The sequence below is a fragment of the Apodemus sylvaticus genome, chromosome 3, assembly GCF_947179515.1.
Source record: "Apodemus sylvaticus chromosome 3, mApoSyl1.1, whole genome shotgun sequence".
NCBI lineage: Eukaryota > Metazoa > Chordata > Mammalia > Rodentia > Muridae > Apodemus > Apodemus sylvaticus.
The window spans coordinates 140,142,850-140,161,777 of NC_067474.1; the positions used below are offsets into that span (position 1 = coordinate 140,142,850).

At 46.7% G+C, this 18,928-nt stretch overlaps 1 protein-coding gene across 3 annotated transcripts in view; it reads right to left on the minus strand.

The window, feature by feature from the left end:
* Window positions 1–14,841, minus strand: part of Ago1 (argonaute RISC component 1) — a 33,113-nt gene extending 18,272 nt beyond the window's left edge. Inside the window, exons 1-11 of one of the 3 annotated variants that reach the window (XM_052177369.1) lie at window positions 14,584–14,841; window positions 9,651–9,834; window positions 7,670–7,790; window positions 7,091–7,272; window positions 6,533–6,669; window positions 6,171–6,305; window positions 5,975–6,062; window positions 5,156–5,303; window positions 935–1,054; window positions 466–588; window positions 198–331 (exon numbers count right to left, since the gene is read on the minus strand). In XM_052177369.1, the coding sequence (XP_052033329.1) occupies window positions 198–331; window positions 466–588; window positions 935–1,054; window positions 5,156–5,303; window positions 5,975–6,062; window positions 6,171–6,305; window positions 6,533–6,669; window positions 7,091–7,272; window positions 7,670–7,790; window positions 9,651–9,834; window positions 14,584–14,608 (1,397 nt within the window). In that variant the 5' untranslated portion in view covers window positions 14,609–14,841. Of the gene's footprint in view, window positions 1–197; window positions 332–456; window positions 589–934; window positions 1,055–5,155; window positions 5,304–5,974; window positions 6,063–6,170; window positions 6,306–6,532; window positions 6,752–7,090; window positions 7,273–7,669; window positions 7,791–9,650; window positions 9,835–14,583 lie in introns of those variants that run through there. The other 2 variants (XM_052177368.1, XM_052177370.1) reach the window with 2 other exon arrangements.
* Window positions 14,842–18,928: the final 4,087 nt, after the last annotated feature.

Genomic DNA, 18,928 nt, shown 5'->3' on the forward strand with positions numbered 1-18,928 from the left:
AAATACCTATGGCTCCTGAACTCATCTGAGCACATATGGGCAGAAAAGAGCAGGCAGACAGGCAAGTCAGAAATGACAATGCACAAGCGTTAACAGTGGAAAGGCACATAGATCGCAGGTCAGTTCTGGCACCTAGAGGTTGCTCTGGGATCCTTCCCACTCACCCAACCCCAAACCCAACCCTCTGCCATCCTTACTTGAGCACCTCTTCTCGACACTGTTTCTGGGGTGCGAAGCAGGCGATGGCCCAGACTTTGATCTCAATCCCATTGTAGAACTGTTTCCCACGCATGTCCCAGACACCTTGATTGGGTGTAGCAATGGCCCGGTTCTAGGGATAGGCAGAGGGGGCGCCCAGGTGAGCCTCAGTAGAGCCATGTGAGCAGGGAACAAATGCCCCTGAGCTGTGCAGCCCAACTACCCCCACGTGCCCCAGAGACTATGTCTGGCCCTGACCCTGCTCACCCGGCCGCCATACTGCAAGATGGGCGCCGGCAGCACTCGTCCAGTCACCTCCGTCATGTCATCTTTCACTTTGATTCCAAATTCCTGGATGTAGGGATCCAGGTTGTAGCTGGCATTCTTCATCTGCAGGACAAAAGAAGGCCATCTCAGGAGAATGGCAGCCTGGCAATATTCTGGGTCTCAAGGAGAGCACCCAGAAGAGAAGCTGAGGCTGACAAAAAATAGCCCTAAAAAGGGAGTGAGAGAACTAGAAGATGAAGGGAGGGGAAGTGGAAATGGGAGTTGCTATAAAGGAGGGAAGAAGAGAAAGAAGCAGCTAAAGGCCCAAGAAGCAAGAATAGCTCTGCAAAATCCCAGACAATAAAACCAGACTTGGGTTTTTCTGAAGGAAGGTCTTCCTGGACTGAGCATTAAAGCATCTATGCTACCGAGGGCCCCAAAGGCTCAGTGAACAGCATGTCCCACTGACCAGGCGACTGATCTCCTCCTGTCTGTCTGGGGCCGACCTCGCTGTAGCCTTTATCATGGTTGACGTCTGGTTGTCAGTCAGCTTCTTAATGCACCGCTGCCCAGCCACAATGTTACAGACCTGAGGAAACAAGACAGACAAGTAGTTATGGCCTGAATACAGCCTATACCTCTAAAGCATTTTAGCCACCAACTATGGGAAAAGGATTACAGAACCCTCTCTGTAAAAAGTACATTGTGACCAAAGTTTGGAATCCAGGGTTGATCTATGATCAGGTCTCATTTGTTAAATGAGAATAATTACAAATCCTATAGGGTGCCTAGAGATTAAACGCAGCTGAGCACAGCTCTGGAACACGCACTCAGTAAATTATAGCATACATTATTGTTTACCCAAGGACTAAGTACAGTTCTTTTGAATATTCAAATTCGAATATACTATAAGCAAATCTGATTCCTATGGCAACTCTCCAGTGGAAGCAGGAAGCTAGTTGCTCCATCTGCAAACAACTGAGAGGAACAGAGATGGCTACAAACACTTGAGCCCCAAGGTATCAGAGAACACAAATCACTATTTCCTTTTGTCTTTTGTGTGTGTTGGGGAGGATGGGCACATACGGTAGTATGTACAGAAACTGAACTCAGGGCCTTATGTCTCTCCTAAGCAAGCAATCTACCAACGCAGCACTATCTCCAGTCACAGAATCACCATTTCTATCAGTTGGCAGTGTTCTTTGTTAGTATGATGAACACCCTGCTACTTGGCTCCTGTCCCGCACTCAAGATGAAGATCAAAAACAATGCCTGGTGACAACTTTAGCTTCTAATCAGGACACAGAGACAGGAGAGCTTAAAACAGAGGAGAAAGCCGATTGCTCTCAGAATGCTTAAGCATGAAGTGCAGTTTTGTAATTCTAAATGATGTTACCTAGGGCTAGTCTCTTTTGTGTTTTGTTTTGTTTTGTTACAGTTTCTCTGTGCAGCCCTGGCTACCCTAGAACTCACTCTGTAGACCAGGCTGGTCTTGAACTCACATAGATCTGCTGGGCTAGGCTATTACTACTTGAGATTCAACTTCTTTCACCTCAGCTACTATTAAAAACAAATAAGCATAATGCCTGAGGATGTCTCTGCTTCTTTGAGGCCAGTGCTCTGCTTTCACTGGCTTTAGTTTTAGCTCCCAGGGTTCACAGTGAACAATGGGAAGGAAAGCCAGGCCAAGGTCACCTGCTTTTAAATTCCACATTTCAAAGAATTCACATGTGTGCCCAGAACTGTTTAGATGCTTTACAGCACTCCATAGCTTAGCTTCAGAACTAGCACTGCCAGAAAGCTAAGAGGATGGAGGAGAACGTGGAACTCTGAGTATTGCTGCTGGGGAAAGTGGACTATGATTCCTTGCCACATCACATAGACAATCACCACGTGAGTTGGCAACTCCACGAGAACCTATGGAAGTAGTCAGTTCCTAAGAGGAGAAAGAACAGCAAGCCTAGAGGTGGGAGGTCGGCTTTAATGGGTGTGCTTCAGTTCCGGATGAGGAAAACTTTCTGGAGATAGGTGAGGCACGGTGAGGTTCACACAACAGTGTGAAAACACTTAATGTCACAGAACTCAACAATCAATGCTTACAATGGTAACTTTCATGTTATACACAGCTGACTACAAAGAAAAGATTAATGCAGGAATGAATTGACTTGAACATGAAGGATTTTGTTGAGTCTGTCCGTGGCCTGAATGACTATAAGAAATTCAAAAACCTAGATTGGTGGCACTGACTGTTTTTAGTTCCTAGCTGAGAAGCTTCAAATAATCCATATTCTCTTACTTAAACACAGATTCTCAGTATAATTAAGGTAAAATCCACCTGACTAGAAACCAGAACCGTCATTTACTGCTGACAGGACTGTAAAATGGGAGATGAGTCTGGGGGCACTTAGGGCATTAGTTACAGTTTTGTACGATGTCACTCTTATACATGTAAGCAAGAAAAATGAAACCATGTTCAGAGAAATGAGGAAATGAATGCTTACAGCAGTATTTTTTCTATCCGTCAAGAAGTATAACACAGACGCCCATCAATGTTGAAGACACAAAATGATGTAGCTACAGAAGAGGACAACACCCTCGGAGCAATAAAGATGAACCTTGGAACAATTATGCTAAGTGAAAGAGATCAGTCACAGACCGGCCTGGTGGGTCATGTCTTTAATCCCACCACTCCAGAGACAGAGGCAGTTTTCCATGAACTCAAGGCCAGCCTGGTCTACAAAGCGAACTCCTGGGCTGTTACAAAGAGAAACCCTGTCTCAAAAAGTCAAATGGAGGGGCTGGAGAGATGGCTCAGTGGTTAAGAGAACAGGCTTTTCTTCTAGAGGTCCAAGGTTCAATTCCCTGTATCCACGTGGCAACACTTAACTGTTTGTAATTATAGCTCTATTGTGACACCCTCATACCTATGTACACTAAATAAATTAAGAAGGAAAAGAGAAAAAGGCAGGAAGCCATTTATAAAATGCATGGTTTTGTTTACATAAGCAGGCAAATCCAGAACTAGAAAATAGCTTAATGTTCCTAGGGAAAGAAGTACAGGCTTTCTTCTGGAGGTTGATAAGACATCCTGAAATTAAACATTGGTGATATCTGCACAACTCTGTGAATAAACTAAGAACTACTGAATTATACATTATCATATTTTTATGTCAATTATATCTTGATAAAACCATTATTTTTTTTAAATTCTCCACACAAGATTCAATACAATCTGACCCTCCACCTTGTCCACCACTGTCACCTATTACTTATTCTCCCCTCATGGACTATAGCCCTCAGGCTGTCCCTCAAAAAGATCCAGACGGTCTTGCTTTAGAAGCTACTCCTCTTGCCAGGAAAGCTTGATCCTTATCCCTGTTGTTATTACAAGGATGGTGGCCATAATTTGGAACTCAGAGCAAATGTCTCCTAAAAGAGGCCACCATGACCCCACACCCTTACTTCTACCCCTTGACCTGTAAAAGTTCCATGAGAGAGGGAAGACCCTTTCTCCCCCACCCTCACCCCCCATTCTGTCCTGGGAGTATTACTATCTTCTTGCTGATGGCTGCATTTCAAAGGTCTGTGAAGCACAAAGGCATGAAAATCTGGAGATTTGCCAGACAGTGGTGCCGCACGCCTTTAATCCCAGCACTTGGGAGGCAGAGGCAGGCAGATTTCTGAGTTCAAGGCCAGCCTGGTCTACAGAGTGAGTTTCAGGTTAGCCAGGGCTACACAGAGAGAGATCCTGTCTTGAAAAACCAAAAAAGAAAAATCTGGAGATTCAAAACTTTCCCAGAAGACAGCATATTAACCACTGGGGCAACGGGATTTACATCACAGATTTTCTCCAGAATAAGATATAACTGTATTTCCAGGTCACTCATTACCCCGAACTGCAGACAGCAAGAAAGAGAAATTAAGAGATAACCTGTGTATGAATATCTGAAATCTCTGTCCTGACCAGTTGCAAAATAATAAATATAAGAAGGCTGGGGGTGTAGGTCAGCTGGCACAGATCTTGCCCAGCATGTGTCCCCAATACCCCATAAATGAGTGTGCTAGTGTATGCCTAGAATCTCAAACCCTGGAAGGAGAAAGGAAGATCACAAGTTCAATGTTGGGGGCTGGCGAGTTGGCTCAGCAGTTAAAAGCACTGGTTGCTCTTCCAGAGGTGCTGAGTTCAATTCCCAGCAACCACATGTTAGCTCACAACCATCTGTAATGGGATCAGATGCCCTTTTCTGGTGTGTCTAAAGATAGCTACAGTGTACTCACACATACATAAAATAAATATATCTTTAAAAAAAAAGAAGAAGTCCAGTGCTATCCCTATCTAAATGTGAGTTCAAGGCCAGCTTGGGCTGGAGACATGTCTCAACCAATCAACCAATCAACTAACCTGCCAGCCAGCCAGTCAAACAACCAATTAACAGCCAGCCAAACAAACAAACAAACAAACAAACAAACACGGCTTGTCCTTCTGCCTAGCAGTCCTAAAAATAGATGAAAATAAAGCCAGGAGTAAGAAAAGAATTTAGCAAGTAGAAAGTCTATACTTCACATCAAAACAACCTTAGACCTTCTTAGAACATCAACTTCTCAAACTTGAAAATAAGGAGAGGAGACTGTGACTGGCTCAACAGACCTGATGATCTCTGTCAGCCCAGCTACTCTCTAGTAGCCTTACCTCAAGGGGCAAATAGGTATGCTTCTGTTCTTGCCCAACTTGTAGGCAGGGCAGGTGGGGATACTTGAGCTGAAGATTATATTTCTGCTTGAAATACTGTGCCACAGTGCACTCCACAGTCTGTCCACTCTCCAGCTGCAAGGGAAACCTGTTTGGAGGAAGGGAAGGAAGTATCATAATTCAGCATCAACCCCACCTCTCTACAGCCACAACCAAGGACTGCCTCAGGCCTCGGTTCATCCTCTTTCATCTCCCCTGCTCAGCGGGCGGATACAGCATGGCTTCCACTAGAAAATCCAAAGATGAAGGAGACGTTCCAGAAAGGCCAGTAATCTCACTCATCTGTATTTCTAACTCCTGAGTAGGATAGCTACTAAAGGTAAGAGTCCAGCATTGCCTGGGATCAAGAAAGGGGATCATGATATTTCACATGCACAGATCCAACAGCAATTGGGAACCACTCACATTTTATAGTAAGGGTCCAAGGAAGAAGCCAAGAGATTAAGAAGGGAAAAGTATGGGCAGTGGTGGTGCACGCCTTTAATCCCAGCACTTGGGAGGCAGAGGCAGGCAGATTTCTGAGTTGGAGTCCAGCCTGGTCTATAGAGTGAGTACCAGGACAGCCAGGGCTACACAGAGAAACCCTGTCTGGGTGTGTGTGTGGGGGGGAGAGTAATGGAGAGAATCAAACAACCTGGGGAGGTCGGGAAGAAGATGCTTATCTTCAAAGACAGATTAGAAAAGTCTTCTGACAACAAAGAAGGGAGTGGGTTAGAGAGCTTAGCTTGGTGACCATGCTTAGCAATGCTGCCAACTTACGTCTGATGGCTAGCAGGGCGGCGGGTAACATTACACACGCGGTATTTCCTCTTCATCTGTCCACAGTGGGTCACTTCCACCTTCAGGCCTGAGATACACACTACTTGTTAAGGTTGAAACAGATTTATCATGTTCCCTCATTGGCTTTTCCCAGACGGATTTCCTCTTAGAGAAAGCAGTGCTTTCCCGTCCTCACCTTTTATCTCCTTGGTGAACCGAACACGCTGGGAATCCGTGAGGGGCTTGGGTTGCTCATCTATGTTCCTGATGTCCAGGACTTCACACATGAACTCAATCACTGGCTGTGCTTTGTAGAAGGCAGTGGCTGAGACTGTGGGGATAGAGGAGGGCTAGCTTGGCTCAGACTCTTTCAGAAAAAAATAAATGAAGGCATTACAATTTATACTTTCATCTTTGTAGGGCACCAGGATAGGAACAGGGCGTGCCAGGGCTACAGGAATTAGACGAGGAGTGTGGTTACAGAGCTGGGAGGGATGAGGCTGGGCGTGTGGCGGCTGGATTTAGGGTGCCCCTGGGTCCATAGCTCTCCCCACTCACCGTCAATGTTGAGCATCATCTTCCACATGGCAGGGCGCACAGACTGGTGAAAGCCGAACCAGACCTCGCGCCCACCCCCCAGCGGGTGGTAGTAGCCCTCAGGCGGTGAGAAGAAGGACCGGCCCACAGGGGTGTACCTGGCAGGGACAGGCAGAGAACTGGTCCCTCGGGCACAGGCCCCCACCCTGTGAGGCATCCTGGGCACGGAGGAGCCCTGGCCTGGAAGGCAGGACACCAGGGCTTTAATGCCAAGCTCTGTTCTTGGGCCAATAGTAAGACTGACCTTGTACAAGTTTCTACCTTTCTCTCTGCCCTGTAGGGATAGATGGAGTGAGGCCAAAATGGTATCTAAGAATGGGGCCAGGAATCTAAACGTGTGTGTGTGTGTGTGTGTGTGTGTGTGTGTGTGTGTGTATGCTTGCCTGACACATGCATGGTAGGCCTTCAGTTCTTTCTTCCCAATGACACACTGTGGGACCTTAATACACACTCCCTCCCTCCTCCCCCAACAGCAGTTTTACCAACACTTGTAGCTTAGATAATTACTATACTCAGTACCTCATAGATGCCAGGTGCCTCATGGCCACATCCAGGGCTTGCACGGACTCCAAGGGCACAGGGATCTGGCCACTGACCAAGGCTTCATGCAGCATGCGCCAGCTCACAATGGCTAGCCACTTGATGGAGACCTTAAAAATTCTGTCCTTCCCTTCCCCAGGGATTGTCACCTCAAAGTCAACCTTGAAGATAGGAAGAAGGAAAGGATTACTATCACATTGCCACAAACTAGTCTTCCCATCCTACTCACTGCCTCCTACTCCACAATCTGCCAAAACAGAGTCACCAGGTGTTCACACTAAAAACCCCAGAATAAAAACCCACACCCGATTTCCACGAATGATGCCTCGGTGCTTCTGGCATTCTTAATCTAGAAAGAAATCCTTTTGGTCTTTTTTTATTTTGAAGTCTAATCTAATCTCACTGTCTGGGAACAGGCAAACAGTACACTAAGCATCTACCCTGATTCATCATGCCCCCAAAAATACTTTTCAGCACAAAAGAAAAGGATCTCTGGGCCCCCCAGACTCCAGGTGAGCCTCCCTGGGCTCACAGGCCTCGCCTCATCCCTGGCCTTACCCTCTCGTTGCCAATGGGCAGTGCTGTGACTGTGTAAATGTTTTTCTTTCCATCGTACACAGGCTTGCGATCCCCAAAGATCTGCGGTTTGAAATGCTGGACCATGTATTCCACCACCTCCCTGTAAAAGACAGACGTGGCATGTGGAAGCTGAGAATATCACTTCAGGCTTTTGGAAACAGTTCCAAACTGAGGCAATACTACGCCCATGTACTACACTCAATCCTAACATCTACTCTGCAGCAGCACGCCTGCCTCAAGCTTCAACAGTCCTATGAATCGCCAGGTTTCATTAAAGTCATCTTCTGATTTGTAGTCTACAGTGTAGCTTAAAACCCACTCTTCTGACATCCTAGGGTGATGCTGTTGGTCCTCAGATCACCAGGACCCCCACAGACCTTCTGAGGGGAAAGGGCCTGTTCTCAGGTCTATCCTGAACTTCCCACAACCTCTAATTCCCAGTCTGTCAAGCAAAAAGAAAACGATCTGAGCTAGCCTAGAATTAATAAAATAAAGTGTGGAATGATTCCCCTCTCTGGCTCTCTGAACTTGTTTTGTCTCCATTATCTTTCCCTCATTCCCACTCCTAAGTTCTTCTGACACTGCCTCTAGGAATCGACAATGTCTCAATTTAAACTGCCTTGTGCCAGCAACTCCACTTCTAGAACTTCTATCTTACAGATACACTCACACATCAGTGAAAATATGTATCTTTATATAATACTTAACAGTTTCAATCTTGTTGCAAAGTTTAGACTCAACCTAATTATTCTCCACAATAGATCAAGCAAGTTATATGGCCATCCCAAGGACTACCTAGGGCACTATGTAAAAGAATAAGGCAGATCTATATATATTAATATATACTATTTTCCAAAACATGTGGCTAAACAGAAAAATGGACAATATTGAACAAAGTATATAAGATTGTACATTAATATTATATGCGTTCATACATTACATATTGTACTGGCTGGTTTTGTGTCAACTTGACACAAGCTAGAGAGAAAGGAGCCTCCCTTGAGGAAATGCCTCCATGAGATCCAGTTATAAGGCATTTTCTCAATTAATGATCAAGAGGAGAGGGCCCCTTGTGGGTGGTGCCATCCCTGGGCTTGGTAGTTCTATAAGAAAGCAGGCTGAGCAAGCCAGTAAGCTGCACCCCTCCATGGCCTCTGCATCAGCTCCTGCTTCCTAGCCTGCTTGAGTTCCAGTCCTGACTTCCTTTGGTGATGAACAGCAATGTGAAAGTGTAAACTAAACAAACCCCTTCCTCCCCAACTTGCTTCTTGGTCATGATGTTTGTATAGGAATAGAAACCCTAAGACACATATGTATACATAATATTAATGCACATATATTGTATTATATGTAATACTTGTACAAGATCAATATGTATCTGTATACATACATATATATTTATGTATACACGTATAAAATAATATCTAAAAATTATTGTATGTGTTCATTAATAATTAATTAATGATAATAGTAATTGGTGATATATTATAGAATGTATTATATATTGATGCATATAATATTAATGTACATATATTAATGTATACATGCACAGAAAAAAATCTGAAAATACACTCAAGGTTGTTGAAAAAAATGTTCTGAGAACAATAATTTTTCACTGCTAATTCCTAGTTTTTATTTGTGAATATGGTTTTCTGTAATAATAATCCAGTTGAATCTGCTTCTTCTACAACTAACCCCTCCAACTACGCATTCCACAACATCCCCTGCAAGCAAGAACAGCCATCCTGCTCTTATTCCTGCCATTTGACCCTGCCTTTTACCTCCCTCTCTCCCAGATCCTTCCCTAAGTCTCATTCTTAAGGTCTCTGTAGCCATCCATCTCAGCAACGCTGGCATATGCTTGGCGCTATACTCCGTTCTTACGGTGTTTCCAGCCGGCATCCTTCCTCGCTCCCTGTTTAATAAACTGTACCCGGTGCCACCCACGGGCATCGCTTACCGGTTGACTCTTCGAGGACACTTATCCGGTTTGATGTCCACCTCATAATGGTAAACGTCAATCTTAGGAATGTCCACCTCAAAATAATTGGCCAGAAGCTTGATTGGTTTGCCCACAGTGCCAATGCCAGGCCGGCGAGGTGCCTGGAACACCTGCTGCAGGGGAGGCAGGTAGGCACCTGCCGCTGTGAAGACAAAGAGGCCTGTGAGGACAGAGTCTGGCAATCTTCTAACTGCTGTGATCAGGAAGGCCTCTCAGACTCAGACCACTGGTCTCTTTCCTGGTTCCTAACCCAGCAGGAGGCTCCCACTAGCTCAGACACTCACTCCCGGGCTCACTGGTTTTCCCTACAGCTTTTATTTTTGTTTTAAACCTTTCTTCAGCTAGGAAATTGTGTATCTGAAACTTCATCAAGTAAATGTGTAATGAGTTCCTATTGCATCAAGAAAAGTAGCTAAGTCTGTTTCCTAGTTTACAAAATCTTTTCTTCCTTCTATACTAGATTGAGATACTTGTCTCTACCGGCTGGGTATTTGGCTTCTGTGCTGGAGAAGCTTATTTCACCCATTGCCATCCAGAGCACAGAATGGTACCAGAACTTTGTGATTACATCCTCTGTTAATGTGGACAGGAGAATGACCCCAAGAAAGCTAGGCTGGGAAGGGGAAAGCCACTGCCTGAGAGAGGATTAAGACATGGAATGGCTGGCTCTGGAGAGACATGGTGAGAAGGGTTGAAGGAAGCATCTGCAATCTAAAAGGAGGCTGCCAGGGTGGGAGAGAAGGTCGGATCTGGAGGACACAAGACAAAACAGTAAAAGGGAGGAAAGAGTGCAGGTAAGGCGAGGTAAATTGGGTTGAGGTATAGGGGAAAACCTATCAAGATGCAGAATGAAGAAACAGAAGAAAATAAAAGCTCCCATGAAGAAGAAAGCCAGAGGCTCTGGAAGGAAGAAGAGCAGAAAGAGGGGAGACACCAGGTCAGAAGGGGACTAGAAGGCACTTTCCATTCCTCACAAATCTTTCTACAGCAGAAAGGATCAATTCAGAACAGAAAGGGCCTCTTGGGAAAGGTTAGGATAGGCCAGCATGTCGGCTACTCAGTCTTATTTTCCTAGCGCTCATTCTCTCGCGCTGTGTGTGTGTGTGTGTGTGTGTGTGTGTGTGTGTGTGTGTGTGTGTGTTGGTTGACTAAGTGGAGCCTTTGTCCTCAGCTATTGTTCTTGCCTGCCGAGAACCAGCCCAGGTGGAAGAGGGATAAACCCAGAACCTCCCTTTACCAGAGCTCTGCTTTTATAGACAGAGAGGACTGGGGGATGGGGAAGGGGTGGGAGGGGATAGAGCATATCTTAGGCAGGGAGGTCAGGAAGAGCGCCATTTGTGGGAAGTGCACACTTTCCAAAGCTGAAGGACTCAACTCCCTCTAACTACCTGTCAAATCAGCCCCAGCCCCTTTCTGCAGAGGAAAATGCAAGTTCAACCCAAAAAACCTCAGCTCCAAGGGAACTAGTCACACCTATCCCAGAAAGAGCTGAACAGACACTGCATACAAGCCCACTAACAAAACAGCCCTCTCACATACTAGCTCTTTAAAGTTACTGTTCCACACACAGTCCTCTCCATCCTCAAGTTGGGGCTTCAAAAACGGGACCATACTTGACTTCGTCACAGCTCACGCTATTGCCAGCCATAAAGACAGGTACTTAGTATACTCATATCAAATAAATGAACAAGCGTACCCATGGGCACAGCACAAGAGTACACAACCACACAACCATGTGTGCAACTCTCCGGAACAATCATAAACTCTGTATAGGAGAAGCATTTGTCCCCTTTCCCAAATTCTAGGATTCCATTCACCTTTTACCACCTAGACTGAATAATCAGTTGAAATCCTGGGAGAAAGACATCCCTCTAGAACCAAAGCAGAAATTACAGGGGGTGAGGTGAGACAGACTCTCCCTCTGAGCTCTCCACCCCAGAAAAGGACAGCACACCAGCGCCCGAGAGCACTCTCCTGTCCAGGATTCAGGGAAAATGGAGAACATTATCTCCACTTCATCCCTAAACTAGGAAAGAAGGCAGGAGGAACCAACTACCTCTCTGCCTTTCTGTCTCCAGGAAAGCTCCACAGCTGTACAGTCTCTACACTCTAACCTCGCCCTGCCCCCAGCTTTTAGTCTGAGAAAGGAAGACACTTCCCCACAGACCCAGACAGGGACAGACGGCCACTTTGTGATGCAGATGAGGGCCCCAGCACAGAGGACAAAGCTCCAGCCTAGGGGGAAAGGGGCGGGGCCCTTCCCTGCAGACAAAAGCAAGAAGGGAGGGGCCCTGAAAATGACACTCCCCCTCCCCCAACCCCTACCAGCAATGAGAAGGAAAAGTAACAGAGCTCAAGGCCCAGGCTCAGAATTCCTCCCAAGCAACTCCGAGGTTCATGCCTCTTCTAAAGAAGCCAACAGACTACTCAGAGGGTGTGTACCCTTGGTAAGTCAGGTGGTGAGCAAGAAAGACTAAGAGACCAATCTCTCCAAAAATATTTGTCCACAAACATTAAACACCCACATGCATAGAAACAAATGACAGAATATGCACATGAGTTTAACCATATGCTCACACTTGAATGGTCTGAGTCAACAAATAAACATGTATTCTGTGTCAGGGCCTCCAGACTCCAGGCAATGCTGCTGCCACAGACAAGTCGAATAGCACCTCTACCCTCAAGGCGCTCCCAGGCCAGTCCACATGCCTGGACACACCAGCACACTGAAGGCACATCTGGATATGAGCAACAGTGTTTTGAGTCCTCTCAGAACAATACTCCAAGCATCTTCCAAGAGAACAACAGCCTAGGCCCAGAAGGAAGTAGTTGCGGGGGTCTCTCCATCGGAGTTCCCAGCCTGAATTTTAATTATGTCTTTTGATGAGGCAAACCCCACGCCACTAGCATTTCCCCAATAGTACAGCTGACTCCAGCCCTTTACCTAGAAGCTTCTTTCGTGTAACAAGCCCCTTTCTTCACCATCCCAGAACCCATTAGACACTCATCAGGATAAAATCATTAGCAATTCAGGACAATGAGCCTTCCTCAGTCTGTCTGGACCTAGGTCCTAGTCTAGTCCCCAGGTTTGTTGATAGCAGGTTCCAACCTAGAAAACTAGGATTTACACTCTACCTAACAAAGCTAACAAGGGGAAATACAATCAGTACACATCACAGATCATTCAGACATAGACTTGGGAGAGTTTTAAGATCAATTCCAGGAGCCTGAAAAACAAAGATGCTTCCCAAAATCTTTGGAAAGTGAACAAGAGTCCTGTTACCATCCCCACACCAAATGGAAGGAAGTAATGAGAGATAACAGAAAGGATTCTGGGTTCAGATTGTCTTTTCTACCACAGGGTATAAGCTATAAACGCTATAACACAAAAGTATCCTAAGTCTACAGCATATCCTGAGGACTTCAGTTGCCTTGGGGAAGCCCTGCCTCAGTTTCTCCTCTCAAATATATATTCATCCAATTAGGAAAAATAAGTTAAAGCTATTATATTATCAGGTCAATGTTGCCCCATCCCCAACATCTTGTTTCTTGTTTCTTTTTTCTTCTCTTTTCTCTCCTCTCTATTTCTCCTGTCTGTCTGTCTCTCTCTCTCTCCCTCCCTCTCTCTCCTGCCCCTTTGGTTTTCTTTTGTTTTTTTTATATGGGGTTAGCTCTGACTGTCCTGAAACTCACTCTGTAGACAAGGCTGACCTTGAATTCATTCACCTGCCTGCCTCTGTCTCCCTAGTGCTGGGATTAAAGGCATGTGTCCCCAATGTCTGCCTAACAACTTGTTTCTATAAGACTGACAAGCTTGGCAGCTTTGAGTCTAATGACATGCTCCTGACATAGGAAAAGATCCACTAGGAAACAGGATCTACAGGTATATAGAGAGATTATACTGTAACATAAAGAGTCAATTCAAGGAAAAGCACCCATCTCTTTTCAGTAGTGGTCTAGAAACTTGAAAACCATGTGGGCCTGGTTTCTCAGTGACCAACACTTTCCTAAGGCCTATCTTCAGGGAAAAGTAGCTTGCAAAGCAAGGTTTTGGCCCGTCTCTCCTCATGCAGCAGAAAAAGGCACTCTGGCAGTTTACCTCGACCCATTCTTTGGCAAACTGCTACTCCGGGGTTTAAGGACCAAGTGTTAGAGACATCCCCCCCCCCCAAAAAAAAAAAAAAAAACAGAAGGCAATTTCCATTTGTACTCTGCCAACAGAATCTGAGCGACTGCACCCCTCAGTGCACTCAACCTAAGCCTAGGGGCACAGGAGGGGCACTCAAACAGCCACGCCCCCACCACATAGGGCAGCCCTTCAGGCTGGTACCTCCGCGCATGCTCCCGCGCCACCACTCAAGTCCCCAGCCTAAGGGGGAAATCCCAGGGCTAAATCCCCACCCACCGCCCCCTGACCCTTACCCCCGCTTCAGGCCCAGCTAGGCGGAGCTCAGAGGCCAGCCTGGGCGCCTACTCCCCAGCGACATTAGCTTAGCCCAGCCCAGCACGGCCGAGCCCCCGCCCCCCGACAGGCGGTAGTTCCAGGCCCATCTGTGTCGCCCCCCTCCTCTCTTGGACACCTGGAGCCCGCCCCCCTGCCACCTGCCGGGCCTCCCCGTAGGCCTCCCCAGACCTCACGGAAGGACTCCGTGCATTCAGGCCCTTCTCCCAGGTTACTTCCCACCCTCAGGACAGTACAGTGCTTCCTAGGACAAACAGCCCGGGGCTCATATCTTCACATGGTTCTCAGCCGGAACTGCACACAACCCCCTTCAAAATGGGGCCCACATCCCCCAAGAGCCCCTTTCCTCACTCTGGAACCATGCTCTATCCCGCGAGAGCCCATAGGGCTTTGGAACACACACTGCTCCCCGTCCCCGAGGGCCCTTACCTGCTCCCGAGGGTCCCGCTTCCATCCCATATACCCGTGCGGAGGACAGGCGGCCGGGAGACTGAGGAGTCCAGCGTGAGGGGCCTAGGTACCTCGCACTTGCGCTGCTCGGGCTCCCGGGCCGGGCTCGGCTCCCCCCCGAAGCCCGGCCGTTCGCGCTGTCGCCCCCGCAGCCTCCGTTGCCGCCGCCGCGGAGCCTGCAGCAGCTCCCCCTGCTAGCGCCCGAGTAGCGCCAGTGCGCAGGCGCGACCGATGGGCCCAGGGGGCGGACGGGAACGAGTCAAGCGGGGCGCTCGACGGCAACAAAGGCCAATGGAGAGGGGCGGGGGCGCGGGGACCATGCAGCGGCCCCTGGCGGCCACTCGTGGCCGTGCAGCCTGGCGGGAGGGCTCCAGTGGCGGAACCGCGCAGTGGCGTAAGAGGGGAGGGGCTGGGCGACACCCCTTCCCCCGCCTGCAGCCTGGGCCCAGTCTTTTCCCTAAACAGATCCCTGGAAACCTACCCACAAACCCCGCCATCAACACAGCCTAGATCCCACTCATTCCCCGACCCTCTTCCCCTCCAACACCCAATCACCCAAGAGCCCTGCCTCCCACCTCCCCCACTCACCCTCATCCTTAAATCTTGGCTGCCTCTGCTAAGTCAGTCTTTCTGTGTCCCTAGTCGCTGATCTCATTAATGCCATCCTCCCTTCCAGGCTGCCTGCGTGCCTGGAGCTGAGACCACAAATGTGTTAGAAACCTTGCCTATTCTGTCCGGTGTAACAGTTTCACAAGTGTGAAGACAGAGTTCTCTATCTACAGGAAGCACCTGCCTCCACTTTTTCATCTGCAGAACTCCGCTGATTTTCTTTTGCTCTTACCAATCTCTTCATGACATTTTGTGTCAAAACCCAAAGGCTAATTTCCTACTATTTCTCTGCAGCATCTGATACTATGCCTCTTCTTTTTTTAAAAAGACTTTTCTTAGCTTTGACATTTTCTGAAGTCTCCTAATGTCTGTCCTGTTCAGCTTTCTTCAGTAGCGCCTCTTGTTTTGTTCACTGTAGTTCTAACCTAAATTTTATATTGTATTCTCCCCTCTATTCTTCACAGCTGCATTCACTCTAAGAGCCCAAATATCTGTAGGTAACCATGTTGCAGCTTCGTATTTCCTACTGTCTGCTGGACAGCTCCAGCTGGAGTTAACAATTCCAATTTAAGTCCAAACCTAACCCTTTCTTTTGCCTACAAAATACATATATTTGTCCTGTCTCAATGAACTGCATCTCCACATCAAAAATGTCAGTTCCTGTCTCCCTTGTCCATTTGCTATATTCAATTACGTCTTGGCATGCTTACCTTATGAAGCACTCTCAAAATCATTCCCTGTCATTTTCATAGTTCCTTGTGTGGGTACCCTCTTCAAACCTTGCCAGAAGCATCACAGCTACTTCCTTCAGAGTCTCACATAACCTTCCCATTTGGTCTGTTGCACTGACAGGGTAATTACAGCGAGATCCAGCTCAAACTTCACTTACACACGCACACACACACACACACTTTTTTGAGACAGGGTCTCACTATGTGCTCTTGGCTGGCCTGAGACTTGTTATATAGACCAGGTTAGCCTTCAAATCACAGTATCCTGTTTCTTCTGCCTCCCTGCTGGGATGAAAGCTGCCTGCCACCGTTCCCAGCTCCTATGTATTTTCAATGTTCACCCTACATCAGATGCTATGCAAAGGACTAGGAGTTTAGAAGATGGACGAGGTTCACACCTTACCAGTGAGATGAACTTAAAAGACACTCATTTTAGCACGCCTAGCTTCCCTTCAGCTTTTGAGTTTTTCAAAGAGCAACCATCACAGTTACCTGGAGGGCTTGTTAAAACACTGACTACTAAGGCCTGCCTTCGGAGTGAGTGATAGGCCTTATGCTGAATAAAAGGATGTATGTCAAGGGGGCGGGGGGGGGGGCATCGGTGGCACAGGCCTTTAACCCAGCACTCGGGAGGCAGAGGCACGCAGATCTTTGTGAGTTCAAGGCCAGTCTGGTATGCTTGGTGTGAGTTCTGGACTGCATAGTGAGACCCTGTCTCAAACAAACAAACCAACAAACATGTGTGTGTGTGTGTGTGTGTAATAACTTTTCAGATGTGGCTAAGCTCATGCCACAGTAAGGACTAGTGCTCTCCAGAGGTTAAGAAGAAAGCTCTAGAGCTAGCTTGTCTTGGCTTCAATCCTTACCCTGCCATTCACTAGCTATGTAACATTAGACAAACCATTTCGCTTTTCTGTTTCTCATTTTTCTCTTGTGTAAATGGTAGTGCTATAGTAGTTACATCATTGACTGTTATGAACATTAAAAGAATTAATAAGACTTTAGAACAGAGCCCCAAGGGATGGGAGTACAGGAGCAGCTGCTATCAGTCACTATCTGCCTTCTACACAATAAGTTCCTAAAAGATGGAGCCTATGAGATATATTTCTGCCTCATTCGCTGTTAAGCTGTTAAGCAAATATGTGCCTATGATAATTAGTAAAGTTGGGTTTAGCTAAATTAAATAGAGCATAGAGAAAACAAAGCAACAACAACAACAAAAAAAACAAAAAACAACTTTTAGAAATAGCCAGCCCTTTTCCCGGATTAAGACCTTTGCCTGGGTTGAGTGAGTGGGAAGGACAGCATCCTCTAGGAGCCTGAGTCTCCTCCTGTTAAGACTCAGCCTTACGTTTATGCTAAAGAGAGGAACTGGTAACTCCTTTGACTGATTTCCAAAGTGTACAGTGACGTCACACTCTGGCCCAGTTGTCAGTTTCTCTGCAGGCTGCCCCCATCATTAGGATGCCCCCAACTCAGCTAAGAAAAGGGGTAAAAGGAAATTCAGATAGCATTTTGTTTTTCAGGCTGACACACTCAGGGCCTCTGGCTTTTAATTATTAAATTATATTTTGTTTTGTGTGTGTAGCACATAGTGGCAGTCAGAGGACACAGTTAAACGTCTCAGGTCATGAAGCTCAGCGGTGGGTGCCTTTGCCACACTGGGCCATCTCGCTGGCCACTCAGTAACTCTTAATACCCATCCCTGGAAATCTACTGGCTCCCTCTCTTCCCCGTCCAACCCTTTCACTGTCATCCACTGCTAACACACCATCATCTGTGTGTGGTCTACTCACCTTTCCTCTCACAACGTCTTAGAACTGAAACAGGAAGAATGACAAAAAAAGGAAGAAAAGAAGCAAATGAAAAACCGTATCCTCATCTGTGCTCTCCTCTTCTAAACATTAAAAGCATTGTAGAATACAGACACAGTGATACATGCCCATATGGCTTGTGAGGCCAAGGGGATGAGAATCTGTTGAGCCCAGGAGTTTGCTACTAACCTGGGCAACACAGTGTGAGACCCCTGGGCTGGGCAGAGGGTGGGGGAGAGAAAAGGGGACAGGGAAACAAACAGAAGGAGAGAGAGAAAGAAGAGAATGAGAACAAAGAAACCATTGTAAGTAAGTGGAAAAATTCAAGGAAATAAGTAGTAATTGACTAGTAATAAATACTTTGGAACAATGAACTCTCCAGTTTGATCAGGAAATAAACAGGGAGATGTTTGTGATCTGTGCATCTGATCTAATAAGAAGCCATATTCAAAAAAAAAAAAAAAAAACCTGAGTAAAGACAATGCACACACAAACTAAAGCAGTGGTGACGACCAGGCGGCCAGGCTTGGTACCTGCAGCCAGGCTTAAGCATCAGCCTCCCCTGGCCCCCAGATCTTTATACTCCAGATGAATAAAGATACAGACGAACAAAGATGCAAGGATAGATTTGAGCTAACTCCACAATCCGGAAAAACAACACAGATGGTAATTTCAATGAAGCCTTCAGTATAATGACAGCAACACATGGGTGTGCCGTAAGAAATGTAAGGAGATGAGTCTGATCTAGCCTAGGATAGTCAGGGTAAGTTTCCTAGAGGCATGGGAGAAATGAGCAGAAATTAACCAGGCAAAGGAGGGATAAGAGAAAGGTGTTCGCAGAAAGTGCGAAGGTCAGAATCAGCACACACGATTGGAACCATCAGTATTCCTGATGATCTAACATAAAGACATAAGCAAAGCCTTGAGAAATAGCCCCCGCCCCCTAGCCCGGGCCAGGGGAGGGGCTGCGAAGGACACAGGAGCTGTCCCTGGTTCTGACACTCAGGCTGGAAATCAAATGACTCACAACAAAACTTATGGCTTCTGCCATACCTGTCCCTTAACCCTGAACTCAGCATGGCAGGATAGGAGAATCTAGACGCTTTGGAAAGGCCACCTGTGGAAAGAATGGTTAAGTCCAGGAACATGTTAGTTTAAGAACGATAACTC